Raw genomic sequence first — 19,370 nt, 5'->3', positions numbered from 1 at the left:
CGACAATATAAGAATTGTTACGTTTTGTTGTTCTATTTTGAGATAGTCTACCGTGATTCCGAATTAAAAACGATTATGAAATTCTTATATATTAAAATGCGATCTACGTGAATTTCATAAAAACTACATGATTGATACATAAAACTTCAGAAATAATCACTCACACGACAAGAGTGAGGTAAATAGTCTGGAACTCTAACAATTATAGAGCTTGGAAGCTCTATGGGTCGATCCAAATTACCGCATCAGCAAAAGAATCGAACTAATGTCGTAAGAATGGTAATTATAAAAAGTTAGCATTGAAAGTGTCGTTTGAAAAGAGGTGATGAAAAGTTTTTTGAAATAATACTACGATTCAAGATCTAAATTAAGATGAAGTGTGAATGCGTCTGAGCTATTGTGAACAATGTTGTTGTTTACGAAAAGCGAATGTCCGACTTTTTAACCGGCTTGGTAGACACCTAGGGGAGTTGGAAAACCCTGATCCCAAACCAATGGTGCACATGAGCTCCAGGATTATAAGGAAGCAAATGTTGTATGAACCTATTATTGGTCACCAACTACCATGGAACTGCATCTCGTAACGTTGCTCGACTGCCTTATAGATTAGACCCCTAGATCAAAGGCTCAGGAACTGGCTTCCTAAGAAAACCACCTGCGCAGGTTTGGTACCTCAGTCAGTACTCCAGCCCTCACACTAATCGAATGACGGAGTGTGGCACATATATATGTTTGTTGCCTCCTTGTACCAATGTTTATGTGTTTAAATAAATAAATCTTCCAACCCGTTTATGAACTAGTTGACATAACTCGTCGAGGTAGGCAGTTCATGCATCAGCACAAATTCATAATATGACATATTACTTAACAATACTATTCTCTCTCTTTGTTATATATAGATATTTATTTATTTACATTGTAGGATATCATCAGTCAGAAAAAGAGGAAAGGGAAAGCAAAGGATAATAGCAATAGTGATGATATGTTACAAGATGATGATGATGCTGATATAAGTATGCTTTTTTTAACATTATTGTCATATTCATCTTTGAAATATTAATACAGTGATGCTTTTAGTAATTATCACTTGCAAATATCCAATATTATAGAGTGAATTTTGCTATCAAATCTTAAACCTTATTGGGTATAGTTTAAACTTGATCAACAAATAATTCACTCATTACTACCACTAAACTAGAGTATTGTTCTTTTCAACGAAATCATTTACTTAAGCTGTATACTCATATATATAATTAGATGAAAAATATATCTATAGAAGGATAGAAAAAGTTACATCATAAATTGATTCGAAACTAAATATCAAATAAGGTTACGTACTAATCAAGGGATAAAGATGAAAATAACTGATGGGTCAGATAATTGTTCAATTGACAGATATAAAGAAAGAACGACAAACATAAATGGCATAATAATAATAATAATAATAATAATAATCAAGCAAACTTCAATGAGGTAATAATAATAACTGATTAGAGGTTAAAATTGTAAAACAATGATTTTAAAACATCAATAATAATCAAATAAAAGTGAAGAAAAGAGAAAAACCCGAAATATAACGATAAAGCAAATTAGGGTCAAGGAAGGATGAGAGATTGGACGAATCGTTTCTGCATGCAAAGTTCGTGGATTGCTAATGCTTCGGCGGTGCATTTGGTCAGTCTCTGTTATAACCTCTGTACATCCTTGGTGGTTCACCTTTATATATTTACTATCATAAGTTTTCATACATATTTGATATATGACTAGCAGTGGGATCCAGGATGCACTTTGTGTTCTATTTAGAACTCATCAGATGGATGCAACTTTAATCTTTACTAACACACCTCGATACCCGTTAAACACATGTTATAGTGGCTACTTAGAGTCAGTAGTTCAGTGAGTAACATATTAGTATTTAAAGTAAAAGACACAGAGCTCGAGTCTCTGTATGAACAGGGACACAGATTTAACAGACGCACCCAGTTGACGAGTCGCAAACGGTATGAAATAAAAGTCCTGAATTCAACTGCTTATCAAATACTGAATATATAATATATAACCTTGTTTAAGGAAACATACGATTGCCTGGTAACACAATCTCACTTCCGATATTTTCTCTTACTACCAGTGTGATAGCTGTGATTAACCATCAATTCACCTATCTGTATGTATATGCATATTCATTTATTATTATGAACGTTTCGCATAATTACATTTGTCGTGAATTTGCATATACGATCAGGTAGATAGATAATTTTTTTAAAAAAGATACATTAATCATTTCAAACACTTATCGGTTAAATTCATGAATTCTTATAGCATTGAATTATTCAAATTATAGTAATAAACAATAAAGTTATTTTCATTTAAACAAACCCTAATTGTTACACATCAATTCTATTTTTATATTACACTCTATAGTTGGATTCCATAAGATAGTAGTGAATGGAATCAAATTCTTTGAGATTCTATTAGATAGGGGTCAGAATTGAAGTTACTAAATATCATTATATGTGTATGTTTTGATATACTATATCGATTTTCTCTTATAAATCAACAATAAAAGAGAAAACAATATGAAAATTATAGCTAGTTTGGAAATATACGCGGACAACACAATTTTTGGTGTTCGAAGTAGGTATCCACTAGATAAGATGTCGCGGACTGATTAGAATTGAACTTGTTCACCATTGTATACTGGTTTAGTGATGTGCCTAATCACCGCTAACATAAATATAACTAACAAAACATGTCATCAGTGTATAAAATCATTGACTGTTAGTTTGAACCATGTTGATAGATGCAGACTACTTGGTTGGAATTGGCCAAATAAGGGTATTTAGTGTCTATAGATATTGAGTAACATAGTTCAGTTGCTTTCACTCTTTGTCTTCCTCTCGATCTTGAATTTTAGCATTCCTTCATACATACCGTTCCATTCCGGTCTTTTAGAATTATATTCTCGATGTTCAGGTTTTTTTTCACTACCATTTTTACTAAATCATTTCAAACTCATTTGATTATGACTGGCTGACACAGTATCCAATTACATGAGTGTGAATAATTTCATATATTCCCTCTCAATTTTTAAGTGTTATTATAACTATTATTATTGTCTTACTCCCTTCTTTTGGAGGGGGTGTTGTTTACGAATTTGAGAAGACGAAAAGCAAATGTCCGGCGCATATGTATTTGGTGCATCCTTGTACCAATGTTTATGTGTTTAAATAAATCAATTTTTATCGAAAATCATAATGTTAAGTGATCGTTTCGTTGGGGTTTTTTTTCATTATAAATCTTTAGTATTTCAATCTCTTAGTCCAAATAATACGGTTACATTTACCATCACAGATAAATAACCATCGTTTTTTTATTGTATAGACAATTCATTCCATCTGTGAATATCAAATACTATGTACACACATATGTACACAACTGCTTAATGAGAAAGATTTGTATGATGTACAACAGTTGGCTTTTTTTAAACTTGTAAATCACTGTCATTAGATTAATGTATTCTGATTACAGATGTTTTCATTGATGTAATCATCTTATGAGATAAATAATTATGAAATGTTAAAGTATACCATTCAGTACTATTCTCCTCCTACTGTATGGGAAACACATAAGTTTAGTTGAACCGTATGTTCATATTGTTTTGTTCTGGAATTGATAAATTCAAGAAAGCTCGTATGCTCATTTACATATATGAATTTCTGTGATTTAATATGTACTGTTGTGTTCATGTTTGTGTTAGAATGGGACTAGTATTGAGAAAATTGTGACTATTTTTTTATTGTTTCACTAGTAAGATAACTTAATTGTTGCGTTTCTTTACTTCGCTTATTGTAACCTTTTGGGGAGGGGCCTGTTAACTGTCACCATACGTTGTACTATACCTTAGTTGTTGCTAATTGACTATGTATGTGCCGTTTGCTTCGTCCTCTACCACTTATGGTATGGTTGTGTTCAGAGTATGATTTCTTATTTGGTGTGCTCTATGGTCAATCATTTCAAGTATATAATTGTATAGGTTTTGAGCTATGACTGAATTGGGTACAATAGAGAAATAATGAACTTTTTGCCTTCATCTTTTGATTGATCACTGGGTTAGAAGGAACTTGAAGACGAATAATTGCCAAGTTTTGTCTCTTATTCATTGGTCAGTACGTCAATTGATAAATAGAAAATCATTAGTCCTATGTTTCAATGCCAATGTTTATTATTAGAATAAAAGGTATTGATCACTTAGTTGATTTTATAGATTTCATTAAAATCATGAAACTCGATCATCTCCGTAACCTTATACTGAGACATTTTATAAATGCTGAATATTAAATCGAAGTTTCTAGTTAAGAAAAGGTGTAATCACACTTGTAAAGACTTAAAAATTAATCTAAAGTTTCCGTTTCATAAATAAAGATCATGGAGAAATTTATTTCGGTAGAGTTTCACCCTCGGAACTGGATGATTTAATTATGAAGCTTTAATTGCTCTTCTGGATAAAAAAGGACTTCAGGTGCTGATGTTGTTGTTCAGAAGAACTATTAAAACTTCACAATTAAACCACTCAGTCTAGAGAATGAAACCACCAAAATCGTAAATAGAATTTTGTGTTTTTTTGTAAGCTCTCATAGGAAAGGTTGTTTATTTTAACATCATGTTTGTTTGTTTGTACTTTTGATATTCACTAAAACTTCTAGTTTTTATGAGAAAACAAATTTGACAACAGCATTGATCATGGATTAACATCATCTGGAAGCTATTGCGTAATAGTATCGAGCGCTAGTGAACTGCCCTTTGTTTTACTCATCAATCAATGATTATTACCACTTTAGCGTTTAAATTTATAAATACGTTATTAGTATTCCACTTTTTTAGTTAACATATATATACTAAGACTTTGACAATTAATATAATCAGATGAAACACTTTTTCTTTCATCATAGGTGAATTACTTTCAATCCACGCATAAATCTACTTATTATCATAGTACGAAAACCTAGTTATAATTGACCACAGAAATGAGTTGTTCCACAATACTAACTAGTCCGTGAATACATTACGTATACAATAGTTTTAAGATATAACGAAAGAAGGAAATCAATAAATTGACCATCGTTTGTCTACGTTCACGTTAAATTGTTCATTAACATTTAGAAATAGGTCACCATATCTTATCACAATTAATCGAAATTAGTCTATCTATCACACGAGTATAAATTGATCCAATTATACATTTAAACACTATTACAAATCAACTTTGATTCTGTCGATTTTTATAAACCTACTCAAGGTAAAAGAGAAGAAGAGAAAAAAGACAACAAAAAAGAATTTGTAATTTATAGAAACCACCACCATATTAAATTGATAGAACTCTATAAAGAAAAAAAATTTGGAAAGGAAACAAATACTGGAAAGTACAATGGGCTAACTGGGAAAGAGAGAGAGAAAGAAAGCAAGAAAATTGACTGGAAATTTTCTAATCCATTCATTCAATCCCAAATAAATAACTACTAACAGCAATACATAAGCAAATTAAAATGGAAATCAGCTGTTTTTAACTATTTCTTTACTGGTTTCTGATTGGTTATTTCAATTTATATATGTAGATAGTATTACATATTGATTAGAATAGAATAAATGGTTATGATAATTTTTGTTGTTGTTTAAATATATATCGTTCATAGTAAATGTATGCATATTGACTAGTTCATTGTTTAGGAAATATGTCACTGTTCTATTTTTACATAATCTATCATTGATTACATTGATGAGTAACAGGATATAAAGTTTTATTGTGGTTGAATAAATAAAAATATTGAATGAATATTTAACACTATTCCTGAGTTGAGTATTTTAGACAACTCTCTCTGTGTTTAGTCATGTTGATTTGTGAAGAGTTAATCACATTTTATACTGTTATTAATTATTACGTCTAGTGTTATATGTTCACGAATAATAATGATAATTCAATCGATGTTTTGGTCTTGAATTACTATCTTCAGTCATTAAGCTTTAGGGCCGCGACTAAATCATTTAGGGCCATAAAGCTGGGTAACACAAGTTCGAATCACACAGGAAGCATCAGTTCCCTCAAAATCAGTACTATGTAAGAAAATACTCCTAAATTTTATTCACATTCAAATGTTTAAATGATTCCTAAATATTTGACTGAACAAGTATTCATAGTTGACAACCCCAGACTAAAACATATTATGTGCTCACTAGTGACTAGCTTCAAGAGGGAATTCTTAGAGTTCTATTGTGAAGCCCTGACCAGTGGAGTTCGGGTGTGTCAAGTGTGAGGCAGTTACCCATCGAAGATAATGGTAGATGGTGGCGCGACACTATGGATTGATCGGAGTTAGACATCAACTCCGATAGATACTTGCCCAGTGGTCTAGAGTTTAAGTGTTGGCGCACGAGACAGAAGGTTCTGGGTTCGACTCCCGTTTGTATGGTCATGCATTCCCAATGCTGAGGAGTCCCGTACTAGATCAAAACGAATGTCTGGTGCTTTCGCGTTTTCAATGGTGGTGTAACTTAGATATGTTCATGATTTCAACGACATTGTCATTGTTGTTTGATAAATGAATCAACCAATAAACGAATGACAAATCTCATTACTTATTATCAACATTATTTATAATGGTCATGTGCCATCTTGTTTTCATCAACGTATTCTGAAAAAAGATACAATATAATATTTCCATCATGGTTATTTGGTGAATTTGATAGATGCGGAAAGGAGAGTATTTCGTTTGTTGTGAGTATTAAAAAAAAAAAAAAACCAAAACCACAACATAACATTTATGTTTAAGAAGTGTTGTCAGTTTGCAATACTATTTCCAAGGTCTACGTCGACTTTAATTGATTATCTAGTCTTTGGTGGTGGTTAAATTTCATTGATGTGGCCACATATCTAGTCGTCGACTTCCTCAGACTACTGGTCACATTGCAGATTGATCAATAAAATCCGATGACCGAAATGGATAAAATTAGGCACTACTAAGTGCTCACTTTTTTATTAATACCTTTGCTATAGATCAGTCGCAATATTAATGGCTCTGGGGTAGCATTTCCAACTGGGATGTTGAGTTATATGGGTTCGAATCCGCTAAAAGCATTAATTACCTCGAAACTCCAGGTACTCCTTATTGTAGAGTTTCAACTGGCACAAAACTTAGATCCAATATTTTCTTCTGACTCTCTCAAACCACCTAAAAGGAGCCATGTTTTTGCATAATAAGTCTTCTCTTCATGATTTGTTATTTTCCAGATTTGATTTATTTAATTTTGACTGACATTATTAGGTTGTAGATCGGTAAACTTTGCTGAACACAGAACACTTGTAATACAGAAATTTAATTCAATTTCTGGATTCGTAACACCATGTGTATTATAGACCGAGTTGCAATAGTTACATAAGATCATCTGTAAAGACCAGTCAGATTCAAAAATTACACCAACTTCTGTAATCTCCTGAAAGTACTGCTAGTTACCAAATGTATCAAGAATATTCTTGTACTTCGCAGTTTCTGTCTCTACTTATTAACAAATCATTGATACGAATATGTCAATGTTCACGTGCATTACATATATTGCGTTATTTTTGTTATTGTTGAAAGTTTCATAAAAATGTTAACATAGTAACCTTTTGAAACCTCAAGTTTATTTATTTCAATTTTTAATCAAGGACTCGTTATTTGAAAGAGTTTAAATACTACCAGTGTGTATTGTTGTGCTTCCTATGAATTTAAACCACTTGACAAATACTACAATGTCACGTCTGATGGTTTTCACTATTCTACTGATTCATACTATGAAATTGATATTAGTCCAAGTTGATGAATACTGGAGATACATTCATCCATTCTCATATAATTATATATTGCTTTCCACAACTTCAAAGTTGTATGTGTATTTTCTAGAATTTTAATAGTAAAAACGTCGTATAATGCTTACATCTCACCCTAGAATTATTTGACTAATGACAGTTTTTCTAATGTATCGAAGTAGTCTTTTAATGTCCTCACATTCATTTTAATTTCACTATTTGTAATTCAGCACAACTTAAGGTGCCTGACGAAATCTCGGTAGGGATTCCGAAAGTTTGACTGACTTTTATTAACATGAGTCACTTGTGAAGCGTTAGCGAGATGTTTGTTATTGGGAGTACATATTTACTAGTCTATGACTTTCAGGTTTCTTGATAAACAGCGGCTAAATTCCTTGAAATTAATTAAATCATCATATTCACGCGTTTTGTTTTGATAATGTAACGTGAGTTTTTGTAACAAATATGTATGTAAGTGTTTTGGGTTTACCATACTGACAATAACTTGACTGTTATTTATAGTTTAATGGCATAAATAAAGTTAAGTAAATAGTGATTAATGATACTGTGATATTAACAAAATATTTGACCTGAATGAGGGCAGTCAATTCACAATATATAACACAATCACTATCAGTGATAACAATCTAGCATAATGTTATGTCCGAACATAGACTAAAGAAATGGTAACTCCCAGAACTAATTTATGGACTATATATATATATATATATATATATATATATATATATATATATATATATATATATATATATATATATATAATATGATTAGTAGTTGTTTATAGCATGATCATTAAACATTTTCCTAGTTCACTAGCTGCTCATACCCATTGGATAATTTCATTCACATATGTTCTCCTATTTAAAAACACTGATCATACCAATCCAATAATTTTTCTGGTTTATTTAGTATGTATGTAGCACGCAGTGTTGATGATGACAGTTAGCTAACTACCTGTCCTCCATTTATCCACGTTCATTTTAATTAAAACCTTTGCTTTTATTGAAATACTCAACTCATTATTAAGACAAGCTAAACCCACTGTATGTGGTTTAATTGTGGGTTCTAATCAACGTGTGGGAAGTAGCTTTAAAATATGATAACATCTTTCTCTTAGAATAAATTATTTCTAGACTAGACCCTTTAATGCTCTGGTGACTCCCAGAGTGGGAAGAGTCTGCCCTTCTCACTTGAAATGTTCCTATACAGCCATATGTTTATATCCTCTCCCAATAAACTCTTCACTGTTTTCTCTCAGAAGGGTGTTTTTGCAAAGTAAGAGGATAGAAAGCAGATACCTAGCGCCTAAACTAGACTTTTTAATACACAGAGTCTGTCTAGGGTAGATGGAAAACGCTGATTTCAAACCAATGCTGTACATGAACTCCAGAATCTTAAGGAAATGAGAGCGTATGTTTGATCGCCGGCTTCCATACGACTACTTCTCCTTATTCTGATCTGCCATTTTTAGGGCTAGACTTGTTAGTTAAAGATTCAGGAAGTGACTCTTTAAGAAAATCTTTTGCTTCGGTTCAGTCATCTGAGCATTATCCCAGAATGATGCACAGGTAGTTTTAAATAAGTTTTATAAGTATTACTGTAGTTTGTACTTGATAACTTTGAATAAATTGAGCACTAGGTAAATTGTTAGTAATCAATATAATTATATATTTTTTTAGATCTCAATCAGTAGAAGTTCTCATTTCTAACGTTTCGTAACTTAATGTAGGTCACTTATTCAGAGAATAAATAAATGACCAACTTGGACTATTTATTTAAATAACCGTATATCTAATTCTCTTTACTTCTCACACTAGTAAAAAACACGAGACATTTCACTAATATCACAGTTTTTCACATTCACTAAAATATAAACAAGTGTATGTATCTCAATAAAAATCATCTTTGACCGAAATGATATGTTATTAATATGACCAAACTTATTTTGATGGAACTAAAATTATTCTGCTTTGCTTCCTTTGTATCCTTTAAACTTTTATTAATTCAGTTTGAATGTTGACTGATTCTCTGAAGAAGCAAGGAGACGTCAGAAAATCAATTTATTATTATTACTGAATGTAAATAGAGTTAATTTATAAAAAGAAGCTAAACAGTGGGTTAGTAAGTGGTGAGTTTTATTACTGAGTGGTGGCTAGTGTCATGTTTATCTACTCTTTTAGTACTGTATTGAATCCTTGCAGTGTAAACACTAGTCTAAGTGATTTGATATTGTGTGTACTACATTGAGGGCATTAGTTTGTTGGAGGTAAACGTTAGTGACGTGTGCCAACAATCATGGAAGATCCCTTCTCACTCTGACTGCCTCCAACAACCCAACAGATAAGTTCATTTTTATTGTCTTCTGTCATCTCATCTCATTGTTCACAATACAGAGTTTAATGTTTAACTTATGGACACAAATCAAATTCTTCAATTTCTTTTAGTGAGGATCCAATTTTTTCCCCTATCTTTTAGTGAAATGAATAAAGTATATACATAATTTTGGTAAATAGTGACATACTCATTTTCATAGATGCGAATATAATTTTTGTGGCATTTGGTTATTCAAGGCCTTCAAAATACTGGTCGATTGTAGTAAAATCAATGTAATCGGTGAACAAAAACAAAAATGAACAATTAAAGTTACGAACTTCTATTGTCTGTCAATCAACTGTAAAGTATAATACTAATTGGATTCTTTTTTTCTAATCTTTTTGCACAATCAACTAACACGACTTCAATCACAAATATGTATAACTCAAATGTTTATTAGAAATTAAAGAATATTAATCGTATAGACATGTAACTTTAATTCGGGTAATATCAAGACTGTTCAGTTTACATCTTTATCACATTTGAACAACATAACACAATTCATTTTTAATTTTTCTACTTATTGCGTTTGTCTTATAAAATCAACTACTTCAGATAGTCCAAATTTGGAATACCTTTTATCAAGTTTTAAATAGAACAGCAATATAAACTTAATTCCAAATAATAGGCAGATATTTAATAATTCATGTCCTATAATCCTATTCATTAGTAATAAAACTATAATCGACTTTGAAAGAACTAGTAATCTAGATTATGTTGACTTGTCATATAGGTAATATTCAAATTATAGTGAAATTAATCTATCCTGTAACTCTAGATATGACATTTTTTGATAGATTTATTTTGAAACGTTTCAAATTCGACATGAATCCAGCTTCCTTGTTTCTTAACATTCATCATCAGAATATATCTGTAATCTTGTGGAACCTCATGTCCCCCAAATGCCCCAGTACAGTCGAGGGGCGAGAGAGTTACCTCTCCCCCTCGAAATACTCTGAAATGGCTACTGTTAAGGAAGTCCTACTGATTGCCTTCCCTGTAGGCGAGGGTATTGTTTACGAAATTGAGAGGACGATAAGCGAATGTTCAGCACTTTAACCGAGTTAGTGGATATGAAGAATTCTCCCAGAAGAGTTGGGACACCCTGGTCCCAAACTGATCGTGCACATGGCCTCCAGGATCCTGAGCAGAACAAAAGGCGTATGAACCTATTGTTAGTCACCGGCTACTATGGTACTGCATCTCATAACGTTGCTCTACTGCCTTATGGATTAGACTTCTAGGTCAAAAGTTTGGGGTGTGGGGCTCCCTATGAAAGCCACCTGCTTCGGTTTGGTCTCCCGGTCAGTATCCCAGCCCACACGCAAAATTAATAATAACTAGCGTGGCCCATATATATATTGATGCCCAATGTGTACCAAGGTATATGTATTTAAATAAAATAACGGATAGAAGAATCTCATATCCATTAAAAGATTTTATTCTTGCTATCTAATAAATCACTGCATATATATTGACTATAAGTAATCTATATCTCATCTATCACCTCCATTATATATTCAAATTGCTTTAATCCTCCGCTCTGTTAAACGATTTTATGTATCAAGTTGAGGAATGCAATCATCAATTCATGTAGAAATATACTTCTGTTATGTTTGTTAGCTTTTTGATTTATTCTATGAAGCAAATAAAAAGATTTCAATAATTTTAAAACTACACCATGATGTCAGATAAGCCATAATCTTTCTCCCTAAATCTCATGTAGAAGTTTTTTTTTAAAAGAGTATACTTGATATCAGTGTAAAGGGTTTGTGTATATTTTTTATTTCATAGTTTAGATGTGCTCACTGATGGCTAATTTCCGTCGGTAATTCTGGCAGTTCTAATGAGAAGTCTTTATAAGTAGAGTCCAACTATTTTGAATGTTATGGAGTTACCCACTAGTAATGGTATCGGGAGACGACTATTCAATATCTTAAACTGACTTAATTTAGACATTTAAGCCATTGAAGGTCGACTTAGTGGTCTAAAGCTTAAGCACTCCATTATAGACCGAAATATCCTGGCCTTGACCCCCAATGGGTTCATATATAAGCACTACCGAGTCATATGCTAGGACCAAACGACTGTCCAGTACTTCCTAATTCCCAATCGTTATCTAACTAAGATCAGTTCGTGATGTAAGCTATAATATTAATGTCACCGAGAGATCTTAAATTTAATTAAGAAACCTGATAATAAGTTGTTAATTATGATTGAAATTTGTCGACTCGTTTTCTAGTTGCATAAGTAAACACATAAAAACCAGTGATCCATAGAGGACAACGGATAGTTTAAGGTCTTTAACAGTACATACTCACTACCGTGTATGATTTCCTAGCTGATATCAATTCATAATGTAAATTCTACGTTCATCGTTTGTTTCACAAACCGTCGATTTTTGAATACTCCATGAGACTGCACGACTAACATAACTAGTTTTTATGACAATATGAAGAGTACTATTTTTTCTTCTGAAACACGTGTCTTCACAGGTAATGTCGACACAGAAGAAGATGATATCATCTTATCGGAAGATCCAATCTATTCAACAGATCATATTATGAATGTAAATTTGAAAGTGAGTGGGATTTTACTTTTAAATATAATGGAATTGTATATTTATGTGTCATAAATATGAGAAAACGTTTATTTTACTGGTTTCAAAGGTCACATAAATTTCATTACTTAAGTTATATTGATTGAAATAAGAAAATGTGTAATGAACCCTTTATTTTGTCAACAATCCGAAACACAAAACTCAACGATTGTGAGATTAACACGTAATCATTGTTGTTGACCTGTTAACTCAATTCCAGTAAAACATTAGAACGATGACATTAGGTTAACGGATTCAAAATCAACTGTGATATTGATTTTTTCCATTGTAGTCATCGTTTGGTGTATAGTTTATAGTTTACTTCTATGTAGGTATTATTATCAACAATAATCAGCTGTATAACCTTGAACTTGGCGTACACACTGTGTTCACCTGTTTATATATATATATATATATATAAAAGGGAAAAAGCAAGGTCTTCAAATACAACACGGAGAACACCAACCTAATCACACTTGGTGCAGGAACTCTGGAAGAAGTGAAAAGTTTCATGTACCTAAACAACATCGATGAACAAGGAGGATCTGATGCAAATGTGAAGTCACAATCGTCAGTACGAACGTTAAGTTAGTTCTACTGTACTGGGCTGAAACCTGGAGAACTACCATAACCATCATCGAAAAAGTACAAGTATTTATAAACAACTGTCTACTTAAGATGCTCAATATCCGTTGGCCGGATACCATCAGTAACAACCTATTGGGAGAGAAAACAAACGAGCTCCCAACTGAAGAAGAAATTAAGAAAAAACGCTGGAAGCGGATAAAACGTACATTGAGGAAATCACCAAACTGCATTACGAGGCAAGTGCTAACTTGGAATTGTGAAAGGTCACGGAAAAGAGGATGGTCTAAGAACACACTGCGTCAGGAATTGGAAGCAGATGTGAAAAGGATGAATAACAACTGGAGAGGATTGCCCAGGACATAGTCTGATGGAGAATGCTAGTGGGCGGCCTATGCTCCTTCACGAGGGGTATCAGGCGTGTGTTAAGATGATGAAAGTTTATTTACCTTGTAAAATCTTGCATTTTATCCTACAAAATTTGAACTTTTAGCTTACTTATTTATGTATACGTAAATGATGATTGAAATTGAGTCATAACAGAGCTTAGAAGTAAGCGACCTCTGATTTATCAACTCAACAACCTATAGTTGAAATTCGCGCTATCTATTACTAATCAAATTTGATCAGTTTGATTACAATTAGTACTTGGTTATGTACTGTGTAATTTCGGATACCTAGACCATTACGCATATCTGTTCTTAAATTATTATTCAGTTCTCATGAAATTGACAGAAAAAAACACAAACTGTTATATTTGTATTCGTTACAGATTGGTCGCAATTTATTTTATTATTACTAACTTATCAACCAGGTACAGTTCCGTATACTTGGCTTTGAACCAAGTACTACTACCACTGGGTTTCGCAAAATTAAATAGGTGCAGTGAGGTTCAAACTTGCTACTTAGTGGCTGAAAAATGGACGACATAGTTACTGAGCCACCAGGTATCACTAGATATTTGTTTCTTTCTAGTACGGGACTCCTTATCGGTGCACACTCAGAACTTTCAAGTCTGGAAGCGAATAAAAAACCACTGCAAAAATTTTATCGGCATCGAATTGTGCGAGCCCAACTTCAATCAATTTATGGTATGACGCAACGATTACATTTCAAATCGAACAATTCAATCTCAACCTAATAGTTTGAATGTATAAACGTTCTCCTCAACACCTGAGCATTCTAGGTTGGATCACTGATGGGGTTTTAAATGGACAACCATTGAGAAGATCCATATTCGGGTGAAACACTTATATTATGTTCACTAATTTTCAATAGTACTCTAAAAATGAGATCAGTCTGGTGATATTCTTATAACTTGTTCCGTATGTCTTATTAACGTACAACGTAATGATACCACCAATTAGAGAACAATGAATTATCGACCGGACCAATAACACATACGATCTGTACGAGCAGTCTAGAGTCTTTATCGGTCCTGATTCCCGTCTAGCTCTACTTGTTAAGTGCAGAACACCAATCTCAGCCTCTGCAATATGAATCATTTATTTCAAACATACTGGGTTTATATACAAAACTAAACAGACCACATTGTACCATAAAATAGAAAATAACATTTGTACAACATTTAGCCAAAAAATAGCTGTGACTGTGAGAGATAGTAATTGATAGACAGGACATAACTCAAGAATAGTAAATGATATAATAATAGTTCATAGGTCAAAATAAAGCTTAGAATAAGAAGAACACAAATATGAATAGTTTAATTATTTAACAATTATACAATAAGAAATATACGTATAGTATTGACCCATAAATGGATCTCAATGGTTACCATTCATTATTCTCATTAGGATATCACAGATACTAACACAGATTACAGCAACAACAACAAACAAAAAAAACCAACCTTGATTAAACCATTTCAACACTAATACTGTTATATTTATATAGAACTTGGTATATTTGCTTCTTTTTTTCTTCTCTCTCATAAGAGTTAATCAATAAAAGTTCCGCTTAAAAGAGAAAAAAACAAAAAAAAAAGATTATTAAAATTTAATTATATTTTTCTATAAATTTGTTCATAATTGTTTTATCTAGAAAAGAAAAAAAAAGCTTATTTTTATTGATTTTTTAGAAAATTATTCTTGTTGTTGTCCATATTAAAATGTTGATAGGTTTCTCTTTTTAAAAACTCCTAATGAACTTATTATGTAAGTGTAGAATATGTTAGATTATAGCTTGAATCTTTGTTGAATACATTCACTATAGTTAAAATGACTTGACAATCAATTAGAAAAATGTATATAAGACTCTTAGCCCTTAAATGCCCTGGTACAGTCGAGAGTGGAGAGAGCCAGTTCGACCTCCTCGAAATACTCTCATATAGTTATGCGTATTCAGCTACTGTCAAGGGAAGTCCTATTGACTGCCTTCTGTAGGCGAGGGTTTTGTTTGTGAAATTGAGAGGATGAAAAGTGAATGTTCAGTGTTTTAACCGATTTGTTGAATATGAATGTGATAAATGTTCTAATTGAATGCTAGATTTTGCTTCTTAAGCTTTTCTAGTAACCCCTAGGCTAAATATAAACGGCGATTTGAACATGAGAGAAAAGGCACGAAATATGTAAGAAACACTTTACTCCAAACGTTCGTTTATGTACAGAAAATCTAGGGTTTTTATAGTACCTTAGATGTCCTTGGGTTTCCCGAAAATTCTGGAATGCTACTAAACATAGTAGCAGTATGGGTAATCATCCAATCAGCAACTCGACATGGGACATTTTCACTTTCTAAATGTTTCTGTCAAAACTTCTAGTGAACACTGATACTTCTCAGTGTTTTCAGAGCCTTTCATGGCTTTTTTAAGGAGTTTTCTGGATCTCCCCAACAGAACGATCCACCTAGAGGAGTTGGAAAACTTTGATTCCAAACCAACGGTGAACATGGGCTCCAGGATCCTGAGCAGAGCAAAAGGCGTATGAATCCTTTATTGATCGGGCTGTGGCCTTTTAAGAAAACCACCTGCTTCGTTTGGGCACCCTGTCAGTATCCCAGCCCTCACACAAATTGAATGATTTATGTTGCGTATATTTATTTAGTGCCTCCTTGTACCAATGTTTATGTGTTGAAATAAATAAAATAAAAGACCTAGCTTATCTACTTTATTTATGAATTTGTAGATATTCACCCAACAATATCAATCTCTGGGTGCCTTGTCAATGTATTTTATTTTGAGTACTTCGATATTATTGTTAGTTCATATACATACATAAACAAGGCATAAGATAACACTGATACGCGCTACCTCCATAGCAACATGTGTAGTTGGAAAATCTACTTTTCATGGGCTGTATTTATATCATTCAAACCTAAACTAGCTAAGCTCATTTTAATATGTCCCTACCTGGATCACCATAGTAAATTGTGGATAAATAATGGGTTGTATATATTACAATTTCTAATTTATGAAATACGACTCTCCGGATATTCATAGTCTCTTTATACTCCGGATGACTGATTGGTAAAGTGTTCATTATGATCAGACTAGACCGTAAAATACATTATACTCAAAGATGAATTTTTCAACCTATACATGATTTCCGAAGTACATCAACTTTGACAGTAACTATAGCTCTTCGTCATATTCAATAGATTACTACGTCTAGAACTCTTGGAATTCCGGGATGACCTGTATAACATTTAGATTAGTCAGTGACTCTCTTATAACTGCCAATAAATCAGAACAAAAACAGTTCAAATATAGTAGCGGTACTATATAAACACAAAGTTACCGTATAAGATGTACAAAATACTTAGATTTTCTTATTCACACAGTCCAACTCGTACTTCAAAAAGTTGATACAATCAAAACTGCAAGTTATGAAGTAAACAAAACATCAAGAACCACAGAACTAATTGCTTGTCCAAGAGAAAAAAGACTACTGATAAACTAAAAACATAATTCTATCGTCAAATGATAGATCAATTCAATCAGCTTAAGCAGTAACAATCAAGCACAAAATGAATCAATATTACAGCCGCTAAAGTATATGGTTGGATTTTAAAAAAATTAATACAGTCAGTAAAAAAAGTCATATAATGGAAGTGTGATATATTGAGAAAATTGTAATTGGACATAGAAATTGATAATAATAATAATCTTGGCGAGACTATAATTTATGGATGAACCAATCAGTTATAAGATAATAGATCTCGGATTTCGGTGCGAGATTCACTCATCTATTTGGCTAAATAGAGTTTTAACATTATAGCTGATTTCAGTTCGTGATGAAAATCCTAAATCTTATTTCTAACTTTAACCATCAACTGTAAATCATAATTATAATTCCTCACACTGGTTTATAACCTTCATTTGGTCCTAGTTATTGAGTGGACACTATCAAGGTCACTTAAGCGTTGCTCAAAGGTCGTCCATAAATTATAAGTTCACCATAATCTTATCTAGAACCAAGAATCAATAGCGTACACAGAAATGATACGATCGAGAAGAGTAACTTTACATCAAAGTTAAAGCAAAACATGATTGTTACTTGGATTATATACATCAAGTATTCTATGAATCTATGCTTGAATTTGTTAAGTTTTAAGTAAAAATAAACTGATAATTTGAAATTAGGCATCATTTTTAAATGAACATCAATGATGCCCAAATTATTGACACTTGAATTTCAACATTCAAATATCAATAATATCACGAATTCTTAAAATTGATCTACTTTCTTTCTTTCTTTCTCTTTTTTCTTTTTTGTTAAAAAAAAAACAAAGGAATTTCTATGTAATTTCCTATCTGATTTATCTCACCAAATTTATTATAATGAATTTAGTCGATATCATACATCATTGGAGTTGACAACACTTCAACGAATTGGTATTTTACCTCAAAACAATGAATAAATAGAAGAGAGAGTGAGTGAATGAGTAAAGATGAAACGGGGGAAAAAGTGTTTTCAGAAATAACTATTTTTTTTTAATGCTTTTTCTTTAAACAAAAAAACTATTTGAATAATTGATGAATTCCTTAATTTGTTTATGATCAATTGGTGTTTCTATAATACAATATGAATCTGTTGTTCATCAATCAATCGTTGTTTATTGAATTATTGTAAGTTGTTGTTTATGTTTTATAAGAATAGTTAACGTATAAAAATTAAAATAGGCTTATTATAACTTGTTTGTTTAAAGTGATTTTCTGGAAATCTCTATATCAGAAATGTTATGCTATGTTTGAAGCGATTACGAGTTCACGTTGTCTGAGAATGGAACGAAGATTCTGTGACGAAAGACCAATAAGCTAGCTGTTCTGATGCGTCCCACCTCGGCTAACTAGAGAGAGAGAAATCGAAGTTCGAAACGGGGAAGTATATTCCGCAAGCACCAGTGACAACAACAAGCACAAATCAAACGTATATATATACAGCATAAAACTGTCCTTAGCAAGCGTTACAAAATAGCGTACTGAAAGACATAACAGACCAATGGCATCTAAGATTTTCCCAAGTAGGAAATACGATATGAAGGTGAAAAGAGCGCTTTTGGCACGAAAACAAAGAAAGTCAAATTTTCAAAATAAAATTACAAATATAAAGTATTTACCAAGTGAGTTCTGGGAACCTAACATACCCAACATGTTATAATATAAAAAGGAATAAGTCATTGAAAGAGTTGAGAAAAAGAGTTTAGAGTATTTGGGCGACATTTCATCACTTAGGTAGTAGTTCTCAAAAAGTTTAAAATCAAACATATAAATATACATAAAATGCTCAATGTTTTTCTTGCTATTTAGATCGTATATAACACATAGTTTAACCCTATTCGTAAATCCTGACACTTGAATCTTACCCCATGATCTTAACATTAAATGTTCAACCCTAACCAAGAATAATGTTAAAGGCTGCTAAAAATCTACACATGTCCTTATACATTTATGGAGGATAGATAATCTATACCTAACTGAATTCATTTCTGTCA

The 19,370-nt window shown here is 32.2% G+C and overlaps 1 protein-coding gene across 3 annotated transcripts in view; it reads left to right on the top strand.

Moving 5' to 3' along the window:
• IPO9 (Importin 9) overlaps positions 1-18,927 on the top strand; it is a 66,811-nt gene extending 47,884 nt beyond the window's left edge. Inside the window, exons 21-23 of one of the 3 annotated variants that reach the window (XM_051216368.1) lie at positions 923-1,013; positions 12,730-12,815; positions 18,168-18,927. In XM_051216368.1, the coding sequence (XP_051066955.1) occupies positions 923-1,013; positions 12,730-12,815; positions 18,168-18,296 (306 nt within the window). In that variant the 3' untranslated portion in view covers positions 18,297-18,927. Of the gene's footprint in view, positions 1-922; positions 5,646-9,869 lie in introns of those variants that run through there. The other 2 variants (XM_051216369.1, XM_051216370.1) reach the window with 2 other exon arrangements.
• The last annotated feature ends 443 nt before the right edge of the window (positions 18,928-19,370 follow it).

Source organism: Schistosoma haematobium, chromosome 4, assembly GCF_000699445.3.
Source record: "Schistosoma haematobium chromosome 4, whole genome shotgun sequence".
Taxonomy (NCBI): Eukaryota; Metazoa; Platyhelminthes; class Trematoda; order Strigeidida; family Schistosomatidae; genus Schistosoma; species Schistosoma haematobium.
This window is presented reverse-complemented; position numbering and strand designations above follow the sequence as displayed.